This window comes from Martes martes, assembly GCF_963455335.1.
Source record: "Martes martes genome assembly, chromosome: 4".
Classification (NCBI taxonomy): domain Eukaryota; kingdom Metazoa; phylum Chordata; class Mammalia; order Carnivora; family Mustelidae; genus Martes; species Martes martes.
Window position 1 is genome coordinate 77,197,387 of NC_137891.1, and position 22,679 is coordinate 77,220,065.

Below are 22,679 nucleotides of genomic sequence, written 5' to 3' on the forward strand. Positions count from 1 at the left end.
GTAAGATGATTATTTTGATCCTTTATTAGGCAAATTTTAGATATATTTTTTATAGGATTGGTTACTGGAGCTTTATTAATTTTCATTTGGTAGTGTTATATTTACCTGATTCTTTGTGGTCTGTGTAGCCTCACATCGATGTCTGTGCATTTGAAGAAGTAAATACCTCATCTAGTCTTTAAGACCATTTTCAGCAGATAATGGACTCTTCTCTGTCGCCTGGGATAATGGGTGGCATTGCCTCTGAAATTACATTCATGCTGAGTTGGAGTGGGTTATGCACGGATATGAGTTTGCAGGGGTGTCCGTGGTTGGCAGGTTTGTTACTGGGGTCTTAGGTAGGTGTGTTTCCTGTCTGGTCTTCAGATGGCTGGGACTGCCTCAAGCACCTTGTTTAGTAGGGTCGTGTTGGGACAAGGGTCCATTTCAGGCTCCACAGTTGTGTCCTTAGCTATCCCCTTACCAGGTGTATGGATGGGTGTAGCTCCTGCAGGTCCCAGGGAGCACGGCTACCTGGTCACTGATGGGTCCCTGGGTGGGCAGGATAGGCCCTGGGCCATGGCTGAGAGGGACTAGAACCAAGCTCCAGGGCTGATTCAGGTGTCCCAGCCACAGCTGAAGTCTGCATATCTGGTTTTAGAGGTACAGATGGGTATTTGTGCCACAGGTCCCTGGGCAGGTGGAACTACTCCCTGACTTTGGCTGGAGGAACTGAAGCTGAGTATAGGATCGTTTCAAGATATCCTGAAGCACAGGGGCACCTGGGTGGCTCAGTGGGTTAAGCCTCTGCCTTTGGCTCAGGTCATGATCTCAGGGTCCTGGGATCGAGCCCCACATCGGGCTCTCTGCTCAGCAGGGAGCCTGCTTCCTCCTCTCTCTCTGCCTAGCTCTCTGCCTGCTTGTGATCTCTCTCCGTCAAATAAATAAATAAAAAATCTAAAAAAAAAAAAAAAAGATATCCTGAGGCACAGATGTTAGTGTCCTCCACCAGGTCCCTATGTTGGAGGACTGCCTGTAACTGCAGGTTGAAGAGAATTGAAGCAAGTATAGGACCCTTCCAGGATCTTGGGGTGCAGATGGGAGTGTCTCCCACTGGTTTTCTGGGCCAGCAGTACTGCTTATAGACTGGCTGGGAAGGGATGGACCTGAATATAGGGCCCTTTCTAACATCTCTGGGGTATTGTCAGAGCATCTCTTGCTAGGTCCCTGAAGCTGGCTGGCCTGCTGGCAGGCCATCTATGATGGAGCTAGAGCCATGTGTAGGACCCCTCAGAATCTATAAGAGTGCAGCCAGAAGTTTCCTGCTGGGTCTCTGTGCCAGCAAGTATGTTTGGGGACTGGCCAGAATGAGCTGGAGACCAGTTATAGGGCCCTTTCAGAATCTGCAGTTTGACAGAGTTTATCAGGCTTTACTTCTTGGGTAAGGGAGGGACTCCCAGAACTCAGCAGAGAGATGCTGGAGCCTGTTCAAGGGCTCTTTCAGGGTCCACACAACTGGGACTGAGGTCTCTGTGCCTACTAGCTGATGGATGGGTAGGTGTGACTCTTTCAAGTTTCCTCATTTTGGCAGAATCAGAGCCAGTGGGGATGGTAGAATTCTCAGGGTTCTAGAGCTGTTTCTGGGTTTGTAGCCAGGGCCACAGTCAGTGAATCAGCTGCCTGGGTGTGATCCTGCCGTCTCAAAATGTCTTTCTTCAGTTGGAGAGAGTACCAGGGTTTCCCAGTCCCTACCTGTATCCCAGAGTTCCCAGGAAGGCAGTTTTCCATGGATGGATAGAAAATTACTGCTTTTGAGGAGGAGAGATACATGTGAAGGATGTCTTATTCAGCCATCTTGCAGACGTCACTCCCGTAGCCCATCTCTGCAAGTTTTATAGCAGTGCTCTTGCCCTTCTTGTGAACTGAGGTCTGGATACATTCAGTCAATGACTGTAAAACAGGTGAAGTTATAGTTGCTGATTTTGTAGCAGTGAAGGGTAACAACTTTAGCACGTGCAAAGAGAAAAATAGAGACACAGGAGAGGGAGAATATTAATGATCTTTGTTTTTCAGTGAATTGTCCCTGTGGCTTTTCTCATGGAGAAAGACACAAGAGATCTCTCCACTGTTGGACACTTTATATTTAATTGACTGCTGGGTCTGTCATCTACCTCCAGAGAGTACTGCCACAATTTGATGGCCATTCCCTTTAACCTCTTGAGAAGTCTGTTGGAAACAGAAGGGATAATAATAGCTTTTGCACCTTCCATGCAAAATACCTGTCAGTAGCTCTTTTTGTCTGCCACACCCTCCATCCTGGAGCCTCCCTTAACCATTCCACAGGGCAGACAAATATTACCTATCTGGTACCATAGACAAATAGGTCATTCTTTCCTAAAACCGGGACTAGACTCAGGTATTTAACTTGAACTGAGACCCCTAAGGTTCACCCATCCATCTGGGAAGTGACAATGAGGGCACTGTCAACTTGTCTGCCCTCCCCCCTGTCCCACCACCACCACTGATGAAGATCTCACTTTCTTTCCAGGGGCTGTGAGTGTCCTTGGTATGTCCTTGACCTTCTGTATGAAGGCCAGGCATGAACTTGCTTCCCTCCCCAAACCATAGTAACTTACACATTAGGAGTGGTAACTTACACATTATAAGTAGCCTCTGTGTATTTAAGGAAACACTACCAGTAGATCATACAGTCCTCAGGTGAACATGGAGATCTCTATAAAAGGAACTACCTTTGGTGATTTGGTGGTGTTTCCCAAAAAGAAGTGATTAGTGATACCTTAACCCTGGAAGACATTCAAGTGATTAGTGATACCTTAACCCTGGAAGACATTCAAGTTAGCCTCAACTCACTGGCCAGCATTTGTTATAGTTGACAGAATTGCCCTAGACTTCCTTCTTGCGCCAAGGAAGAATCTGCACATTCTTTATAAAGTATCCATCTATACTTGAATTAATGCCAAGTGTAAAGGTCACTACAGAAACTTAAGGGGAAAGCCTGTGAATTTTAAGTAGACCCTGGTGGTTTATGGCATTTTTCCAGCTGATTAGATCCAGGACCTTGGGGAACTTGGATAAGATCATTGTGCTTTATCCTGGTGCTATGGATTTGATTCCAGCCTGCATCAGCCAGATTAATCACAGTGACCAGTGTAGTGATGTATATTCATAGGTAAACTTGCCAGAAAGCAAGGTAAAGTATAAATGAAGATTTTATATGTGGGGATATATTTCTCTCAGCTTTCTGTCCTTCTTGCACGTTGAATGCTCTTTTCAAATAGATGTCTTCCTGGGAGCAAAGGGCAGGATGCTTACTGTCCATTAGGAGAGATTTGGGTTCCTTAAGTTTAGGGTTCCTCTTCTTTACACTGTATGTACAGGGCTCATTGAACTCTCTTCATGTTTTCCTGTGAAATTGTGGTTTGGGGAACCAGCGCAAAGTTCTAATATTCTTGCTACTGCAATTGCCTTGAGTAACAAACTAGCATTTATCTTTGACCCAGGAGTCTCAGTGTCTTCTACAGGTCTCCATGAAACTATGGCAGCTTTACTTGCTAGCTTGCAAGTGGGATGAAAGCTAAGACCTTTTGTAGTTCTTGACACTTTGATTTTAAGAACTATCTAACATTAATACCACTTTAAAATAGCCCATTTTATTATGAAAAGTTGAGAATTTTCAGATAAGACAAAGATGAACTTTACTTTTATATAAATATAGCTAATAACCCAGGTCCCTAGCCCATCTAAGATGTGTGTGTGTGTGTGTGTGTGTTTTAAGATTTTATTTATTTATTTGACAGACAGAGATCACAAGTCGGCAGAGAGGCAGGCTAGAGAGAGAGGAGGAAGCAGGCTCCCCGCTGAGGAGAGAGCCTGACGTGGGGCTAGATCCCAGGACCCCGGGATCTTGACCTGAGCCGAAGGCAGTGGCTTTAACCCACTGAGCCATCCAGGCACACCTAAGATGTGTTTAACATGAAAAACAGAGAGAGGATAGGTGAATCCTTCATAATCATGTAATCGCTTACTTACAGTACTTTTAGAAAGGGAAAAAGCAAATATAGATAAAATATCCTCATTCTAAAATCATAAAACTGGTGAAAAGCTTATTTAAGAACTTTCTTTCTTACAGTACTGACTTGTTACCAACATCTTGAACCCTAGGGCTTCAAATGTGTCTTATGGATGCACTGTTTACACCGTATCTACTGCTAATCAGAAACCTGTTATGCCTTCACATCATCCAGTTCTACCACATCCCTTCTTTTCTCCCCTTCCAAGTGTCTCCCCCAGTTAAGGATTATCTTGGACACCATGCTTAACTTCTTCAGACTACATATCACTGGTATCATACATTGCATCAATCCTCAGTGCTAAAACACTTCCTAAAACAGTTACTCATTCATTCATGCCTGCCTGCCTGCCTGCCTGCAACTCTGGCAATGCTACTATTTTTCTTTGTCCTTCCAGTGGCTTATATGGATCCATGGACCAGTATATTCATTCTTTTTTGAAGTCACTCACCAGGATTATCTCAGAGTAACTTAATTTCTGTACAGTTTTCTGTTCCTCCTTCCTTGAAACATATTTTCAAATTATTTTCTCCTTATCACATAGTCCCTTGAAGACTCATTCTCTCTGTGAAGTCGTTCCCACATCTTCCTACATAGGAATGTTTCTCAAACGTAATAAATAGACTGTTGGTGGTTTTGCAGACCCACATTTTGAAATAAACAGTAATAAAATTAATCAATACTCAAAAAATGTGATTATAGTTTAAAGTACTGATAACTCTTTCTTGTCAGTTATAGGAATTATTTGTTCATGATCTTTTACCAAGGTATCAAGAATAGAATGCTTGAGTTGTGCATAAGTCAAGTTCTCTATTCACTTCCTCTTTTTTATTGCTACTAAATTTAAAAAAATGTTAACTCATTAGAGTAAGTTGGCAGGAATGGCTACAACAGTTTAAAGCCTCTTGCAGATAGTTCTGGATATTCAGATCATATGTGGACTCAAAGGACTTCTCCCTGAAACATGCTTTAACAGTTCATCATATATTAAGTTGACTGGTCCATTCCATGTAAAAGCAGGGAAATTGAATGTTGCTACTTGTGAGACAGAGGCGAAACAATTCCCAGTCTACTTTGTGGTTGCAGTTGGCCATATAAAAGTATCTCTTTAAATTCAGTTGTAGCTTGTAGATGTCGTTTTTAACTATAGTCCTCATTTTTTTCCCTTCATGAATAAAATAAAAACATTTAGATTTGGAAAAATTCAAACTTTCAATGATATATCCATTTTCATTACAAATCAGTCACCCTAAAATAATTACATTGGTATCTTAAATTTGATGTCGATACTCTCTTTTTTTTTTTTTTTAAAGATTTTATTTATTTGTCAGAGAGAGAGAGTGAGGGACAGAGAGAGCTCAAGCAGGGGGAGTGGCAGGCAGACGGAGAAGTAGGCTTTCCCACTGAGCAAGGAGCCAGATGTGGGACTTGATCCAAGGGTCCTGGGATCATGACCTGAGCCAAAGGCAGATGCTTAACTGACTGAGCCACCCAGATATCCCAATATTCCTTTTTTTTTTTTTTTTAAGATTATTTATGTATTAGAGAGAGGGGTGGGAGGGAGAGAATGCAGGCGGGCTAAGAGCAAAGAGAGAGGAAGAAGCAAGACTGCGTTGAGTGCAGAGCCTGATGTGGAGCTTCATCTCAGGACTCTGAGATCTTGATCTGAGCTGAAATCAAGAGTCAGATGCTTAACCGACTAAGCCACCCTGGCACTCTGATGTTGATATTTTTTAACCTATTCAGATGATGACTACTACATTGCTAAGTTGCTTAGAATAATGGAAAGGATTTTTACTGGTATTTATCACTGAAAGTGCTGTCTTATGTATCACATACTGAGGAAACCAATAATTATCCTTTACTACTTCTTGAGGAAAAATAATACGAGCAAAGAAAGTAAGTTCCCCACCCCCAGAAAAAAAGAATGACATATTTATGTTTGGAAAGGCAGTCTTATGCTCCCCCATGTTTTTCTTCACTCAGTTCTTATAACTTGATCAAATTCGCACTTGCATTTCTTTTAACACTAACAAGATTAGTAGGCAGGCAAGGTCCAACTGAGTTAATCTCTTTGTCCATGTAGCACTAATTCTCCCTGGTAAACCTAACTAGTCCTCTGTCAGTACTAAGTCCAACAACTTCTTGTCCACATTATACCCTCCAGAGAAATCAGGAGTATCTCCTCCATACATGCACAGTACATATGCTAATAGCTAATGGGCACCACAGTCATCTGTACTGAATTACCGGTGGTTAAGTGCACAGACTAAACTTGTCTGCTTAGGTTCAGATCTCAGCCCTGCCACCTGGTAACTGTACGACCTTGGCATATAGCCTCTTTGTGCCAGTTTCCTCCTCTGTAAATATGAGAACTAAATGAGTTCATATGTAATGTGCTTTAAACACCACTTACCACATAGTAAGTACCAGTTAAATGAGTAATTTTGTCCATTTGTTAAGTATCTGCTATCCTGCACGATAGCAATTGCAGTTGATCCTTGAACAACATTGATTTGAACTGTGTAGGTCCACTTATATGTGGATTTTTTATAATACAGTACTGTAAATGTATTTTGTCTTATGATTTTCTTAGTAACAGTTCCTTTTCTTTAGCTTACTTTATTGTAAGAATGTAGTATATGGTGTATCACACAAAATATGTGCTAATTGACTCTTTATGTTACTGGTAAAACTTCTGTTCAACAGTAGGCTATTAGTACTTAACTTATAGGGGAGTTAAAAATTATATGTGGATTTTAACTGTGTGAGAGGTTGGTGTCCCTAACCTCCTCCATTCCAATGTTGTTCAAAGTTCAACTGTACTCTTTTCCACTGTATGTTTTTGATACCATGTGATTTTAAACATTACTTAATAAGGAAATTTGGCTTTCTCTAAGAGTATAGTATTCTTGTGGTGGACTTTTTTCTTTTTACAAGTTTCTTGGGAATGATTTGTACTCCTCATCACAAAGCAGGCATTGTTTCCTTTTGAATTTTGTCCCTTTCTCCATCTCAAACAGTAAAATCGATCAGTTGACAAAGTTTCATATCAAAAGTGTTTTGGAGACTATAGGTGAATATATTGCTGGTCCAGTGATGAATATTTAGGTAGCAATACAGCCGTATTTCCTATCTGTCATTCTCTTTCATCACACTGAGATTTGTCTTGGCGTGCAGATTTACATGAGATATTCAAAATGGAGTTCTATTTACTGTTGTTTTACCTATTTGTTGTTATTTTCATGACTCCTTTTGTAGTTTAAAGAAACCCTTTCAATTCAGTAACTTGTTTTTGTAAATTCAGGTGGAGAACATAACTTCCCCCCAAACCACAAATTTAATAAGTGCCCTCAATAAATGCAAATAAGATGAAAGTAAACTATCCAAATGAATTTATTCTGTCAACTGTACTTGTTAGTTCAGTTGTTATGAAGGACCCACAGCCTTTAAGACTGTGATACAATTTCCAGGAAACAAACACCACTCATTAATCTTATTTTTCAAATGTGTATGTATGATGGGATGTGAATAAAACTGTTCCATTGCTTTGTCCTTGAAAAGCACAAGACCACCTGTGGCCCTGCTGAACACCCAGAAATCACACTTTGATGACTAGCACCTGAGAGTTGTCCCGAAGAGAGTGTTCCCTCTTTGCATGCATAATTCACTGGTGCAATTGGTGTGGTGAACATCTTTCCAGGCAGCAGAACATTGCAACAGCAACCCAGAGCCCCATCAAACCCTCCTGGGGCTTGTGCAAGTGCACTCCCCTCTCTCTGCCTCGAATACTATAGTGAATGTTTGTTTGTTTTTTTCCTTTTAAGTAGTACAACATCTAAATAGTTTTCCTATATTCAAGGAATTCCCACCTTCCAAAGCATGTGCTCCCTTTCGTTGTAGAAGATAAAAATGCCAACAGCATGCTTTTCTAAACTCCTCTGCTTCCAGCCACATGCTTATGGCCTCAGTCAGCAAATCAGATCTTGCTGCCCCAGACTTCTGGCAGGAATGAGGAGTGGAGGGAAGTGGGTACGGCAGGCATTGCCTTCAGGCAGCAGCTGTGGCTGGGCTCCATGAAGATGGGAGACCATAGCACCTGGTGTCTGGGGATGAGCAGAGGAAACTCAAGGTTCTGTGCCTCGCCCCAGTACCACACTTGCTGGACTGCTAATTTGGTCGCTTGCTTGTGAATCAGTCTGGGCAGCCTTCACGCTTGGCTCCCCAGCTTTCCAAGCTGTACTTGCCTTTCAGGGATTCTTTCACTGTCTTAATTAGGTAGGCAAGTTTCTATCTCTTCAAGTAAAAATACTGACTGATAAAAAAATTCTTCTCTTTTTAATCTGGCAAACTAGTATATTGCCATTAAAACAAAACACAGTATCTGTCCAATTTTCTGTGCTTCCGGTGTTCGGTATATATGTCCATAGCCCTTTTCAGCTTATACATAATGATCGCCTCGTTATCTCCCCTCTCCCCACTGAAACTGGTCTTGAGCTCTCAAAAAGAGGAACTATATCTGATGAGGCATATTGTTGACCATAGTAGGGCTGAGTAAATGTTGAGAGAAAGAGCTATCAAAAGAACTCCTGCTTGTTTTCTTAAAATGCACACTTTTATATGAGGTAAATAGCTCTGTTTCCCTTTGTACAAAACCTAGCATAGTATATACAAATAAAAATTAATAACTTGTTCATTTATCTTTTCTACGTTAGAGTTATCATGAAAAGTAACAAGCTTTCTATAGAAAACTTGAAAAATACAGAAAAGAATAATAAAAAAACAAGACTGTAGTTTTGAGGTAAAAGTAATAGTTTATTTATTTTCAGGTTTTTTTCCTCTATACGTACATTTTTTTCCTTCCAGAATATTGATCATGTTATATCTCCTATTTTATCTCCTATTTTTATTCATTTTTCATGGGAATTTCCCATCTACAAATTTTAAAACATATATATTAATGCTGCCTATAGATAAATTTATTCCAGTGTGCTTAAATTTTACTAGTGGCCATTTGGTATGTTTCCAATTTTTCATTATTATAAAAACAGAGTGAACGTCTTTGCAGACATTTCTGATTATTTATTTTTTTTTCTGGTCCCTTAAATACATTTCACTGAGAGAAAGTATATAAGTACTTCTGAAATTTTATTTTATTTTACTTTTTTTTTAAAGTTTTTTTTTTAATGTATTTGACAGAGAGAGTCACAGCAAGAGAGGGAACACAAGCAAGGGGAGTGTGAGAGGGAGAAGCAGGCTTCCTGCTGAGCAAGGAGCCCGATTTGGGGCTCTATCTCAGGACCCTGTGATCATGACCTGAGTCGAAGGCAGACGCTTAATGGCTGAGCCACCCAGGCGCCCTGAGATTTTAAAAACATTGTTAAATAGAGAGGACTTCAAGCTCCAAGCAGCAGTGTGTGAGAATAGCATCTCTACCACCTTCTCTGCATCAATGAGTGTTAACCATTTCTCTTTAAGCTCTCATGGGGGAAACCAGTACCTGGTGCTTTTAATTTGTACTTTAATTATTTATGTGACTTATTGGGAATTTAGCTGCTACATTTGAGATAGAGATTTTCAAAGTTTGCTGTTTACCTCATTTTTTTTTCATAAAATTTTTATCATGTAAATGTCAGTTGCCATATGGTGAAATTCATTAATTCACTAGGCATTAAGGCTTTATTTGACATCAGTTGTGTGCTGGACACCATTCTCAGTACTGTTTCATGGAGCTTACATTGCAGTGAAAAATCTTTGTGTTTTCTTCCACTTTTAAGCTTCGAAGGAATGTTCCCATTTAGAAACCTGGTAAATATTTACCTAAATTATTTTTATTTTTAGAAATGTTAATGATCTTCTTTAAGGGGAACAAAATGGAATAATACAGCATAGTGAACAAAATAGTGATTTCTGTGTTATTAAACTTACAAACTCTAGAGGGTGCATTATTTTCATAGATACGCAAGTATCTACTTGTGTGTAAACATGCAACTTAACCATTTTTGGCAATATGTTGTGGAATCATAATATGTTATAGTGTGATATAACTTCATTAACCATGAGTAGTATACTGAACAGTAGAATCCTTATCAAGATATTTTATGTAACTCTATTATATATTGTAGAACTACATTAAGAGGGGAAAAGATCTTTAGAACAAACAAAAATAGTGCTATGCTTTTTAGGATATTTAAAGTTTACTGTAAAATTACATTTCTCTGTTCACCAGCTGCACATTTCTTAAGAGTTCTTGCCAGGGGGGCATATGGGTGACTAAGTCAGTTAGGCATCTGCTTTTGGCTCAGGTCATGATCCTGGGGTCCTGGGATCAGCCCCACATCAGGCTCCCTGCTCAGTGGAGAGTCTGCTTCTCCCTCTGATCCTCCCCTCCTTTACTCATGCACTTGTGTGTGTTCTCTCTCTCTCTATCCAACCCCTCTCTCAGTTGCTTAAAAAAAAAAAAATTCTTGCCAGTACTGAATTTGTTAAATACTGCAAGTCTTTAAAGCCTAATGTGCTAGTGACTCGACTTGCTTCAGAATACAGTTAGCAAGTTTTCCGTTATTAGATAATACCTTGTGAATAAGGTACTTGGATCTAAGTCCTAAATTAAATCATTCAACTATCCTGTCTTTTTAATGGTGTCTTGTGTTAATGATGTCTTGTATTAATATACTAACTGGGAATATTCTTTTCTCACTATTTTTTCATGTATCAATGATTTTGGACATCTGTATAATCTGAAAGTAATTGGTGTTTCAATTAAATTTAGAAGACAGGAAATGTCTTCATTTTATAGCACTGAATTTCCATGGAGTGGAGATTGTCCATCCCTCTGTGAGATCTGTTGGAATCTCTGGAGTTTGGAAATGAAGGCTTAATGAATAAATATAATAATGTAAATTATTAAAAGCAAAATTCTTAAAAATTTACTTGCTGCTGGTAATATGAGAAGATGGTATAAAGGGCAAGGGTTTAAAATGTCAAAAACACCAGTGTATAGAGGGTTAGGCAGCATAAGGAATAACATGGAAGACTTTGGGAGATGGAGAGAAGTGAGTTGGGGGAAACTGGAGGGGGAGACAAACCATGAGAGACTGTGGACTCTGAGAAACAAACTGAGGGTTTTGGAGGGAAGGGGGGTAGGAGGTTGCGTGAGTCTGGCAGTGGGTATTATGGAGGGCTTGTATTGCATGGAGCACTGGGTGTGGTGCATAAACAATGAATTTTGGAACACTGAAAAAAAATAAAATTTATGGATAATCCCTAAATTAATATTCATGCTTTCAAGATCATTTGTAGACACATGCAGGGCAGAGGAAAGTTTGAGTTGCTGGGCACACAACTAAAGTCCAAGAAGGCAATGCTCAGCCTTCTTGTCTTAGCTCTTATACTATAAACTGGTGCCCTTTTTGAGATTTGTTTAGTGCCATGTTTTTTGCATTTTTGTGCTTTTTTTTGGTGACTGTGTAAAATGGCCTCCAAGCTAAAGTGCTGTCTGGTGTCCTGAGCACATGAAGGCTGGGGTGTACCTTAGGGAGGAAGTACATGTGTTAGATAAGGCTCATTCCAGCGTGAGTTATGGTGCTCTTGGCTATGAGTTCATTGTTGATGAATCAACAATAGATGTTAAGTTGTCTCTAAACAGAAACGTGTAAAACAAGGCTATGTATTGATAAATTGGTGGAATGTCATGACCAGAGGCTTGCAAGACCATAATCCTGTATTTCCCCTAAGAATCTCAGTATTCACTAAATCAGCATTCATGGTGACTTTACAGAACACAACCTCCATAAATAATGAGAATCGGCTTATTTTCCATGTGTTGGAGGATCCAGATGGGGCCCAATAAATAATTCCCTTCCTACTTGTCTGAATTCCAGACTATTGAGAAACTTGACAAAGGAGATAACAGATAGAGCCAAAATAGAATCTTCCCTGAGAAAGTCAATAATAGACAGATGGCCTTCCTATTACTGGACCCGTTAGCCCTAGGTGGCACTGAGCCAGCGTGGAAAAGAAAAGAGAGTGGATTTGTGTGTCATGGATTCCTGCTTGCAAAATCACCACGCACAGAAGTATCCCCTGGAAGGAGTAGGCACAGGCAGGGGAAGACAGGGGCATTACCTTAACTAGGGGGAGTAAGAAGCCAGCTATACCAGCCCCCCCCCCCCAAAGTAGCTCATACATACTAATAAGAGGTTGTGGTGAAATAAGAATGTCTTCACATTTGTTCCCCCAAACCCCTTTAAAAACTTATTCAGGGACGATAATCTTTTCATGCCTTTGGATGAAAACCTAGGTGGGTTATGACTTTTCCCCTCACAGCCCCATGATCATTTTAAATCACAAAAATGATTTGGTTGAAGACATTTGGTAGCCCTTCACACTACTTGTTCAAAAGTAGTACTTCTCTGTTTTATCTGTGATGCCCACACAGGTGCAGGCCCACAGTCCTTTTTCTTCCTGGCTCTTTTTTTTTTTTTTCCTTAAGATTTATTTATTTATTTGACAGAGAGAGAGAGATCACAAGTAGGCAGGGAGAGAGGGGGAAGCAGGCTCCCCACTGAGCAGGGAGCCCGACATGGGGCTCGATCCCAGGACCCCGAGACCATGACCCAAGCCGAAGGCAGAGGCCCAGCCCACCAAGCCACCCAGGCGCCCCCTGGCTCTGTTACTCTGAGCTTACCTACTGCTGCCTCAGTCTTCCTGAGGCTGTGAATGGGGAAGGAGGAGGCAACAGGAAGAAGCAGGGATTTTTTTACTTGGTATTATTGATGGCTGCTTTATGTTTTTCCACCTTGGTGGATGTCTGAAGCTGATAATTTCTCTTTGGAGCACATTTTTGGGTATATTGGAGGTACCTCTTCTGGGCCATTCACCACAGCTCTCCTAGGCTGGGGTGAGCCATTGTTGTGTTTCATCTGGCTCGTGGTGCCACTCAAACTTCTTTGTACCCCCAGGCTCTGGGAATGTTGGCTGATCCTGACGCTGCTCCCTCTACTTTGCTGCTGTGGGTTACCGTGACCTCTCAGGCTTGGGCCACTGCAGGGAATATGTGCCTGTCTCTGTGTGGCTTCCTTGGCATGGGGTTAGAAGCCATCATCACCTTTTTCTTTTCTGCTGGGGAGGGACTTACCATGTGGTTCATCACGTTCCACAGAGCACATACAAATCACCCTTCTCCTTCCTGGATCCTTTAATATTTGACATAGAATTCCCCAAGGGGATTAAAAATTATTAGAGTTCTTTATGAATTCTGTATGTGATGTTCTCTCACAGATTCACTTTAGTGTCTGATATCTACTGATTTGGCATCTCAGTGATATTGAGGCAGAAGGAATTCCATATTATTATCATCATCCCATGTGTACATGTATACCTATGAGTTTTAGCAGTTCCACAAAGTTAACGTGATTACAAAAATGTTAGGTAAACTGATGTCTAGTTAAATCATCCCCTTAGGGAGATCAATATTTTCTAGTGTGGCAATGGATAATTCTAAGCACATGCGAGAAAAAGGCATATTGGACCTTGTGACTTTTTTCCTGAATGTTACTCCTGATTTGTATGTTTTTCTTTTAAATTTCTGTTTTCCATCAGTAATCCCAATTGCCATCCTAGGCTACTTAAAACTCTTGGAAGAGTTAATAATGGAAAGTGCAAAGATGAATAACTGGCAGATAGTAAGTGCTGCGTAAATGTTCGCTGTTGGGATTCTGGTAATAGTATGCAATTGAGGGAGGGTTATCATTAGGCAGTTTTGCTACAATAAAAGGCTATCTTTTTTGAAGGCTTATTTGTCCTTTAATGATGTCATTTTGACAAAAATAAACTGGATGATAACAGATATTGTTATTAATGTAGTACATATTAAAAAAATACAATAATCTAGTTAATAGATATTTGATGAGGACTTTCTGTCTTGAGCCCTGGGAACAAAGGGTAAGCAACACCATGCATATTTTGTCCTTCATGGATCTTCTTGTATAATGAGGAAGACAAATTTAATAGTTTATAAAGTCATTCAGGTGTAAAATTGCAACTCAGATGAGTACAAGGAAAGATACATAGCGCCATGAAAGGGCGTATTCGAGGGATTAATATGGGCAGAGAGAAGACTTCTCTGAGTAAGTGGCAATTGAGGCAAGATCTTATAGGTGCGTAGAAGTTATCTTTATATAGTGGGATGTTATATGAAGTGGGAAAGCTTCTGGGAGAGAAAACGGCATGTACCAAGAGCCTGTGGTTGAAGGACCTGGAAGAAGGCCTGGGAGTCAGTGCAGAGAACAAAGGTGTGTGACTGTGACTCCAAGTCAGACTGTGAAGGACCCAGTCAGGCATTGTTTTAAGCAGGGAAAATGATAATTCAGATTTTTGGAAAGATTGCTTGGAGGAGAATGGATTGAAGGGAAGCAGCCCATGTCCTTATTACCACCATCACCATCTCCAGTGTCATTTAACAACAGACATGGGCATACCATATTGCAGGGACCAGGGCTTTATGGCCTTTGGTCTTCACAGAAATGCCATGAAAGAGGTGTCTTTGTTCCCCTCACTTGGCAGGAAGGAGTTCACTAGGTTAAATGACTTAATGTAATCTATCCAATAATGAGCAGAGCTGGTGTTAGATAAGTAACGTTTTAAAGCATAGTACTTGGTGCATAACAAGCACTCAACTGATGTTCGGGTATACTTATACTGTATTTTCCCCCTCAATTCAATGTATTTTTTTTTTAAAGATGCTTTAATAATAAAGTATAAAAAGCTTTACAGACAAAAGCCTCTCTCTCACACTCTTGACTGCCATCCACCTGTCCTTGAGACTGTCTGCAACCACCAAAGCCCCGCCTGCATTATTGCTCACTGTGTGGTAGTGATGGTGGTGCCCATTAGAGGGTGTGGGCTGAAGACTCCACACTGTTGGGCTGGGTTAAAAGCCTCCACAGCTCTAGCCGCAGCTGCACCCTTGCAACGAACAGAGAACCTCTTTTCATGAAGCAAATCACCATTTTCGCTTCATATTTGCATCTGTGATAACTAGATTTTTCAGGGTGTTACAGGACACAGTGATAAAAAGCAGTGTCAGTTGTCAATCACCTTGGTGCTCTTGACAGTAGGAATTTTCTCCTCTGTTTCACTGGCCAGGAGGTCATGTGGCATATTTCATCATTATAAGAAAGGGCAGATATCTTATAAATCAAGTCTTTTTTAGGAAATTAACACGACTTCTGCTAGGTGTTTTTTAACCCTGTGTTCCCTGCAGTTGTCATCTGAGCCTCGCTCACAGCACGGCAACTGGTGGATTTAATGCTGATCTGATACTGTTACAGACATTAGGTGGTGTTCAGTATACTGCTTTTAAGCAGGCCAGAAATATTGGTAATCAGTTTTAATACTCAACAACTTAGAAAACTGTACTCTAGAATACTACAGTAGTTTGTGAGTAGTAGGTAGAGGATACTTGCCTGGATTAGGAAATGAGAATAACAGCTGGATTCCCCAGTAAGAATTCAAAAGAGTAAGTACTTGAATATGTTAAATCTGTGAGTTAGGAAAAATGATATTGAAAAAGACGTGTTGGTTTACTCACCTATATTGGAACTTTTCTCTTTAAAATCCCTTGGCACTCTGGTATATGGGCTCTCTGCTGACTAACAATGTGAGTTAGCAAGGAATTGCAGCATCTTCACAAAGTGGCTTCTATTCCACAGGGTCATTGAACAGCTTGGTGGGAAGCAGCTGGTCATGAACCACATGCACCACGAGGACCAGCAGGTTCGCTACAATGCTCTTCTGGCTGTGCAGAAACTCATGGTGCACAACTGGTATGTGCTGGCTTTTTCTTTCCTCTCCCATACTGATCTGCAAGCTCTCACTTGTCCCTTTGAAAAGTTCTCTGATAAATGCACTGACGAATGATAGTTTTTTAAATCAACAGTTCTGATGAAATATCTAGAAATATATTTTAGTAATCAAGAGCAATGATAATGTTTTGGGAAGACTAACTGCATTGGTGTTCTCAAAAAATGTGTATTCACAGTACTAATATCAAAAACAATTCTAGAATTAACTAAAAGGATATTTGTGGCTTAAGGGAATCCACCTTTTTTGGAGTTGAATGGAATCCAGTTGGATTACTAATCAGAGGCTTTACAGTTTTGCACGGTGTAACTATTCAGCATATGGTTAACCTGAATGGTTTTTACTGGTTCATGTGAAAACACTAAAGAAAACACTAAAAGCTGATAGATCAACTAAGATTCCTCTCTCTCACATCTCATTCATTATAGCCTTTTGCTTTTGAAGTAATGGAAGTCATGTGTTTCCTCTCATTTGTTTTTATTTTCCAAATAAAAGTTATGGACCTTTTGTACCTACCTAAAATAAGATAAATTGAAGAGTGATTGTTTAGATACAGTGGTGAGCCTTTTGTGTCCGTGATGGAACAAACCAGAATGCCCTTTGCTGTGGCTATTTTTCACTGTGAGTTGGGTGTTGAGTGCTTCCAGTGCTCTACTGAAGAGGTCATGTACCTTTCTGTTCTTCACCATTTGGAAGGATGCTTTAGGGCTGGGCTGTTTTGTTAAGGCACAGTGAACAAATACACATTCCTTGTAACTGGCAGTAACACTACCAGTACCTCCAAGGAAAGAATTAATGGTGCTTTGGAAGACATACATTTGAAAGATGCAGGCAATACAGTATAGGGGACTATCCAGGAGCGCTGCTGTGGCATCACACATGAAATATTAAGATGTTGCCACTTAAGTACTTTTTTTCATAAATACATTTTGCATTTTTTCAATAACCACCTTTTGAGGACTTTGTACCCTGTATGAAATGCTGGGCTATAGATATGATGGAAATAGGTGCAGCTTTACGTAGGATGAATAGAGAAGGCCTCTCCGCGTAGGCCAAAACAGCTAAGCTGACACTGTAATGATAAGGAACTAGCCATACAATCCAGGTCTTAGGGGTAACATTTCAGGTAAAGGGGATGAGAGGGAAAGGTCCATGAAGCTTGGCTTCTTTAAAAGCAATGTCTGGGGACATATTTGGTTGTCCAGAGACAATGGGGGGTGCTGGTACTACAGGTATAAGTGGGGAGAGGCCAGGGGTGCTGCTAAATATCCTAAAATGCATGGACAGCCCCCATCACAAAGAAGTGTCCTGCCCAATCTGTCAACAGTGCCAGGCGTGAGAGACTTTAATTTGAGGGTGGTATGAGGGCCAGCATGGAACAAGATGGGAAAGAAGATGCTGTCAGGGAACCGATCATGTAGGTCTTGTGGGCTACCATTTGGCTCTTCCTTTTACAAGATGAGTTGAAAGCCATTGAAAAATTTTAAAATGGGAGAATGAGAATATTTGATATATGTTTTAAAAAGATCACTTAGGCTACTCTCTGGTGAGTGGATTATACATGGGTAGGTGTGAAAGCAAAGGGCTATTTTAGTAGGTTCTCATTGTGGTTGAAAGTAGAGATGACTAGTGGCTTGGACTAGAACACTGAAAGTTGAGATAACAAGTGGGTGAACTTGGAAAGATTTCAGAGCTAGTGCTATCTGCACTTGATGGACTGAAGGTGTTTTTACTTGTTTTCATATACTCAGTGCAAGAAGAAGGGAATCAAGGCAGAGGGCACTAGAAATGGTTTTTATCTCTTTAGCAGGAGGAAAAAACTTTTCAAGGCTATCAGTAAAAACAGAATACTCCATTGGATTTCTCTCCTTGTTTCACTTTACCATGGGCCACATTTTCAACAAAAATGAATTCATTAGTAATTTTATATCTCTTGGTTTCTTTGTGCCTCTTTCTTTAAATTAGTTTAAAGAATGTTTGCATTTAGTAGAATTTGAGGCTTTTGCAACCAGCAAAGTTATATTTGCCTTCTGTAAAACACAATTTTACTTTCTCTTTTTGGTGAATTTAAGGTTGCTGAAGTATAAATCCTGCTTTGCCAATAAGAAAAATTTATTTTAATAGTTTTTCTCATGAAGGATTTATTGTTGGGTTTATCTTTTTTTTTTTGATATATGCTTCTGATGTGGAAGAAAAGATGGATATGAGATAAGATGTTAGTTAACCTCTTTTCTTTACTAGTGGAGAAAATTTTTTGGTTGAAAATTTTTGTTGTTTAAATGATCATGCATTGAAGATGACATGTGCAATTGGAATATTTTCCTTGAATTTAGGAACTTGATTTAGTTTCTTGGTACATTTTTCAGTGTATGATTACAAAAGAAAAAAATAAATGTCTTTATAGCCAGAAACTGGTTATTTGCTCTGTATCACTGACTAGCTGATGAGAGAATATCCTTTTTCCTCCTCTCTAATTATGTGCTAAGCTCTTTTAACTTTGTTTTAATTATGACAAATCTCCTTTGATGGAGAAGCTTAATGTCAGTATTTTCCTACACTTTTCTTTTTGAAAAAAATTTTCATATGAAGAAAATTTTTTTTGTGACATGTATTTTGTTGTGACATATACATTTCCATGTCTCTTTGTGCCAAAGTATGAAAATTGCTCAAGTAATAGCAGTTTATTTAAATGTCAGATTAACATGAGATCAAATAGAATGCAGGTTGGAAAGTAAATCTTCCACAAAGTATATCCCCAGGTGTAAAAAGGATTTTGAGCTTATGCCTTTATGCAGGTATCTAATTTGTCTTCATTAAATCATGCTGGTGGAGACTGCCTTTCTACTTGCCTAAAGTAAATGATTTTTTTCTGCCTGAAAATATGGCACTGGTGTCTTAAAGATGTTTATTGATTGAATCTTACAAAATTCTCTTGGAATTGTTTTATTTTCACACAGATACAAACATGAAAAATGAGTTGATTTTGTTTCCTTCTGGCATTTTGTTTGTTTTAATTAAAATGCGTTTTATAAATGATTTATGTTAGTACTGTGTAGTGAAAGAAATTAGTTGAGCATAATTAAAATATAATCATAGATCAAGGTAGAATGGAAATCTGCCTCAATGGCAATAGCAGCTTTTCATGACATTTTTGCATGTTTATTTGTACTCATTGTTTGCTCCTAGGCCACACTTTCAGATTTCCCACACACTCTGGATTTTCTTTCACTTTTCTACCCTATGTGATTTTTAGATTTTTTTTTGATGTTGCATTCCTTCTAAAGCTTCTGTTTATGAGACTAAATCATAATTTTGGATATGGTAAAATAATATTTACTTTTTACTACATGGAATTTTTTTGGTTTTAAATATGTTTAAAATTACATTTTAAGTATAAATTGGATACTTTTGAAATTATAGAACTGAGCTGTCTATGGATTTTGGTTTTGATTCTTAATTTTAAGGAGTTAAATATAAGTTTTTGATAATATAGGGATGGATTTGAGTTTATGTAACAGGGACTATATAGAGTTGTATATCATGGGAAAATTCTTAATTCTTTTTCACGATTTTATGGTTGATTTCAAAAGTATCATGAATTGCAGTTCTTAGCGTTGCTGGTGTTTCTCCCCTTATCCTGTGTTTACTTAGAAGGATGGAATACAAAAACGCTCATTGATGTGGTTGGGGAGTGGATGGGGGCTGGAATCGAGTTGCCAGGGAGGCAGGGGATGGTAGGCATATACCCATGTCTCCTCAGTTTAGGAGGTCTTGAGCAGGTGAATCCCACTGAACAGCCTTCCTTCTAAATGTTCTTCCCATACCCACTGTGCATTCGTTCTGTGCCTCTTATTCTTTGAACAGCTCCAGATTTTTATATTAATAAATTTGCCAAAATATATAAACAGTAACAACATACTCTAGAGAACTTTTATATATACCCTCAGTTTATACTTTATAATTCAATATCATAAAATGTCATCATTTTTCTCCTACAGAATGATTTTAAATGTAATCAGCCTCTAATTCAGAAGCAACAGTGTGTGCATATGGACAGCTCAGGACTTCAGGAAAGAAACACTGAATTTTGTAGGTAGAGGATCTTGTGTAGAATTTTCCATTTGTTTCTAGATTATTTTTCAGTCTTTTTTTTTTTTTTAGCTGAATAATAAGTTATAAGAGCGTTGTTCCCTCCAGTTATTTTATGTGTAGGTAAATAATGTAACAGAGACGTCACCAAGCCAAGTGTATGAGTGATACAACTTTGTTCTCTAATGTCTATGTCTGCTTAGAATATTATTCTGTAAGTACATAGCCATAAATACAGTGATTAAAATAGTTACTTATGAACTGAACTGAACTGAAGGAAAAAAAAATCTACATTAGCTTTTTAGCATTAATAATCATGTTACTAAAATATTCCATGAGATTTTTAATAAGCATAAAACATTTCCAGATTTAACATTTTCCAGGATTAATTCAGAAAATTGTGGCCACCCTTTGGGTGCTGGAATTTTCCACATTATTCATACAACATTTTTAGTGGAAGAATCTTTGAAAATGTCTTCAGTATCACGTTTGTGTATTTTTCAAAAACAAATATAACTCAATTAGAAAATATATCAAAACCAATTCCAAGTAAAGAAGAATTCTATATAGCCTGTTTTCTCACCGTGAAGTTGGTGGCTAAAATTGCTTCTGCTTTGCTAGTTAGAGATGTTTTGAGGCTGTACTAATTTGTCTGGACACTATGTACCACTTAATTACAATTGCTTTGGAGATGGCAGCATAACATAAATCCTAAATTGTTGCAAAGTACCAGCCTAAGTAAACATTTAGAAGAGGTAGACAATGAACATTTAGACAGTAAAGAGTATGAAACCACTGATAGACAATGGAGTCGCTGTACTTTATAATTAAGTGTAAAATCAAGTACAGATTTCACATTTAAGGGCATGTGACTAGTGTATCTGTGGATCAAATTCATGTTGTTGTTTTGTTCCATTAGGCTTGGCTTTTCAGACAGACAGACACCTGATTGGGGTTTTGAAGGATCAGTTAAGTGTGGAGAAAAGAAAAGTCTTGTCTAGTAAGGGAAGGCAGAGAAAAATGAACTAATATGCTTGGCTTTTAAATGCTTTTTCTCCTTTCTCTTTCAGCCGGTGGGGCAGTTAGTTTGTGGTCACATGAATGTTTCATGGGCTTTGTGTGTGTGTGTTAAATAATCAAAGCTCCATAGAATAGAGTATGCTAAAAATTAGATAAAGACTTAGCAAACTTTATATTTATTCATCTTAGAGATTTAATTAAATTTTTGAATTATTTTCTTAGTTTCCATTTAAGTATATCATCCAGATGTTCTCTTGATGGGGAACAAAATCTTATGGGTAACAAATGAATTGGTAAGTTTTCATCACCACTGAAATTTTGAGGTATACATTTAAAAGATGGTGATAAGTCTGTCGTCTAAACAAAGACAGCTTTTGATGTAAATTTCCTTTAATTAAATTTTTATTAGATTTACTTTTTAAAAGAATTATACAGTGATGCATTAGGTACCTACTATATATCTAACCCTCACCGTGAATTATATAATGTTCATCACCAGTCCTCACTTTTTAAAAAAATGTTTTTAAGATTTTTTATTTATTTATTTGACGGAGACAGCAACAGAGGGAATACAAGCAGAGGGAGAGGGAGAAGCAGACTTTCCACCGAGCAAGGAGCCCAATGTGAGGCTCAATCCCAGGACCCTGGGATCATAACCTGAGCGAAGTCAAACGCTTAATGACTGAGCCACCCAGGCGCCCCCTCACTTGTTATTTTTAAAAATGAATTCAGTAAAAAGAGTTAGTATAGGAGCCAGTGGTGTTCCTAAAAGACCAGGTTCCTTAGACATACACAGTATCAGAGTTCTAGAACATTTCCCTGTAATTCTCTGCACCTACAGAAGCTTTTTGCCCCACTTTCCTTAAGGGCAGGTTTTTCGAGATGCCTGAACAAAAATAGTGTCTTGAATGACAGTTTCCTCTGCCTTGCTAAACAGCCCAGAAATATCTTATGAGAAAATATTTTAGCATTTGGTTAAACACTGTGCTATTCTATTTGTAGCAGTTACTTTCCCAGTTGAGGGAGTGTTTACTGTTATCTCTGTAGTTATTACTCTTGTCTCTGATTTAGACATGGACAGGAATACTTATTAGATGATTGGATATGTGCTAAAATAGATAGGAAGTAGAAAATAAGGGCATAGCACACATGACATAGCACCCCTTCAGTGCAGTGTCATGAGGGCTGGGGCAGAAGTATGAGTAGGTGCCATCGGAGCTGGGGAACTGTGGCTCATTCTTCCCGGGCCTTCAAAAGGGAAGTTTTCCTGAGGAGATGATGCCCGGGCTTATTCTTAAGGATCAAGAAGGAGTTAGCTGGTGAAGATGAGTCTAGATAGGGAGCACTTCTAGGCAGAGGCACTCTGTCAGCATGCTGCATATGGGAAGCCCCAGCTGTGTCACCAGAAAGGAAATTGGGAGCTTGGGAGTGGCTGAGCTTTTGCTAAAAGGTCACCTTTGAGGTCATATGCCTTAGTATTGCAGGAAGATTTAATGCAACCACAGTAATCTGAATACCAATTTTATTTCTTCAGGTTCCTTAGACATACACAGTATCAGAGTTCTAGAACATTTCCCTGTAATTCTCTGTACCTACAGAAGGGATTACATCAGGGATTTATCTTTCTCGTGGAAT

The 22,679-nt window shown here is 39.1% G+C and overlaps 1 protein-coding gene across 4 annotated transcripts in view; it reads left to right on the forward strand.

Moving 5' to 3' along the window:
- The window catches only part of ATP6V1H (ATPase H+ transporting V1 subunit H), a 147,085-nt gene that overhangs the window by 93,393 nt on the left and 31,013 nt on the right, over window positions 1-22,679 (forward strand). For all 4 annotated transcript variants that reach the window (XM_080801765.1, XM_080801766.1, XM_080801767.1 and 1 more), the window contains one exon: window positions 15,785-15,898. In XM_080801765.1, the coding sequence (XP_080657891.1) occupies window positions 15,785-15,898 (114 nt within the window). The remainder of the gene's footprint in view (window positions 1-15,784; window positions 15,899-22,679) is intronic.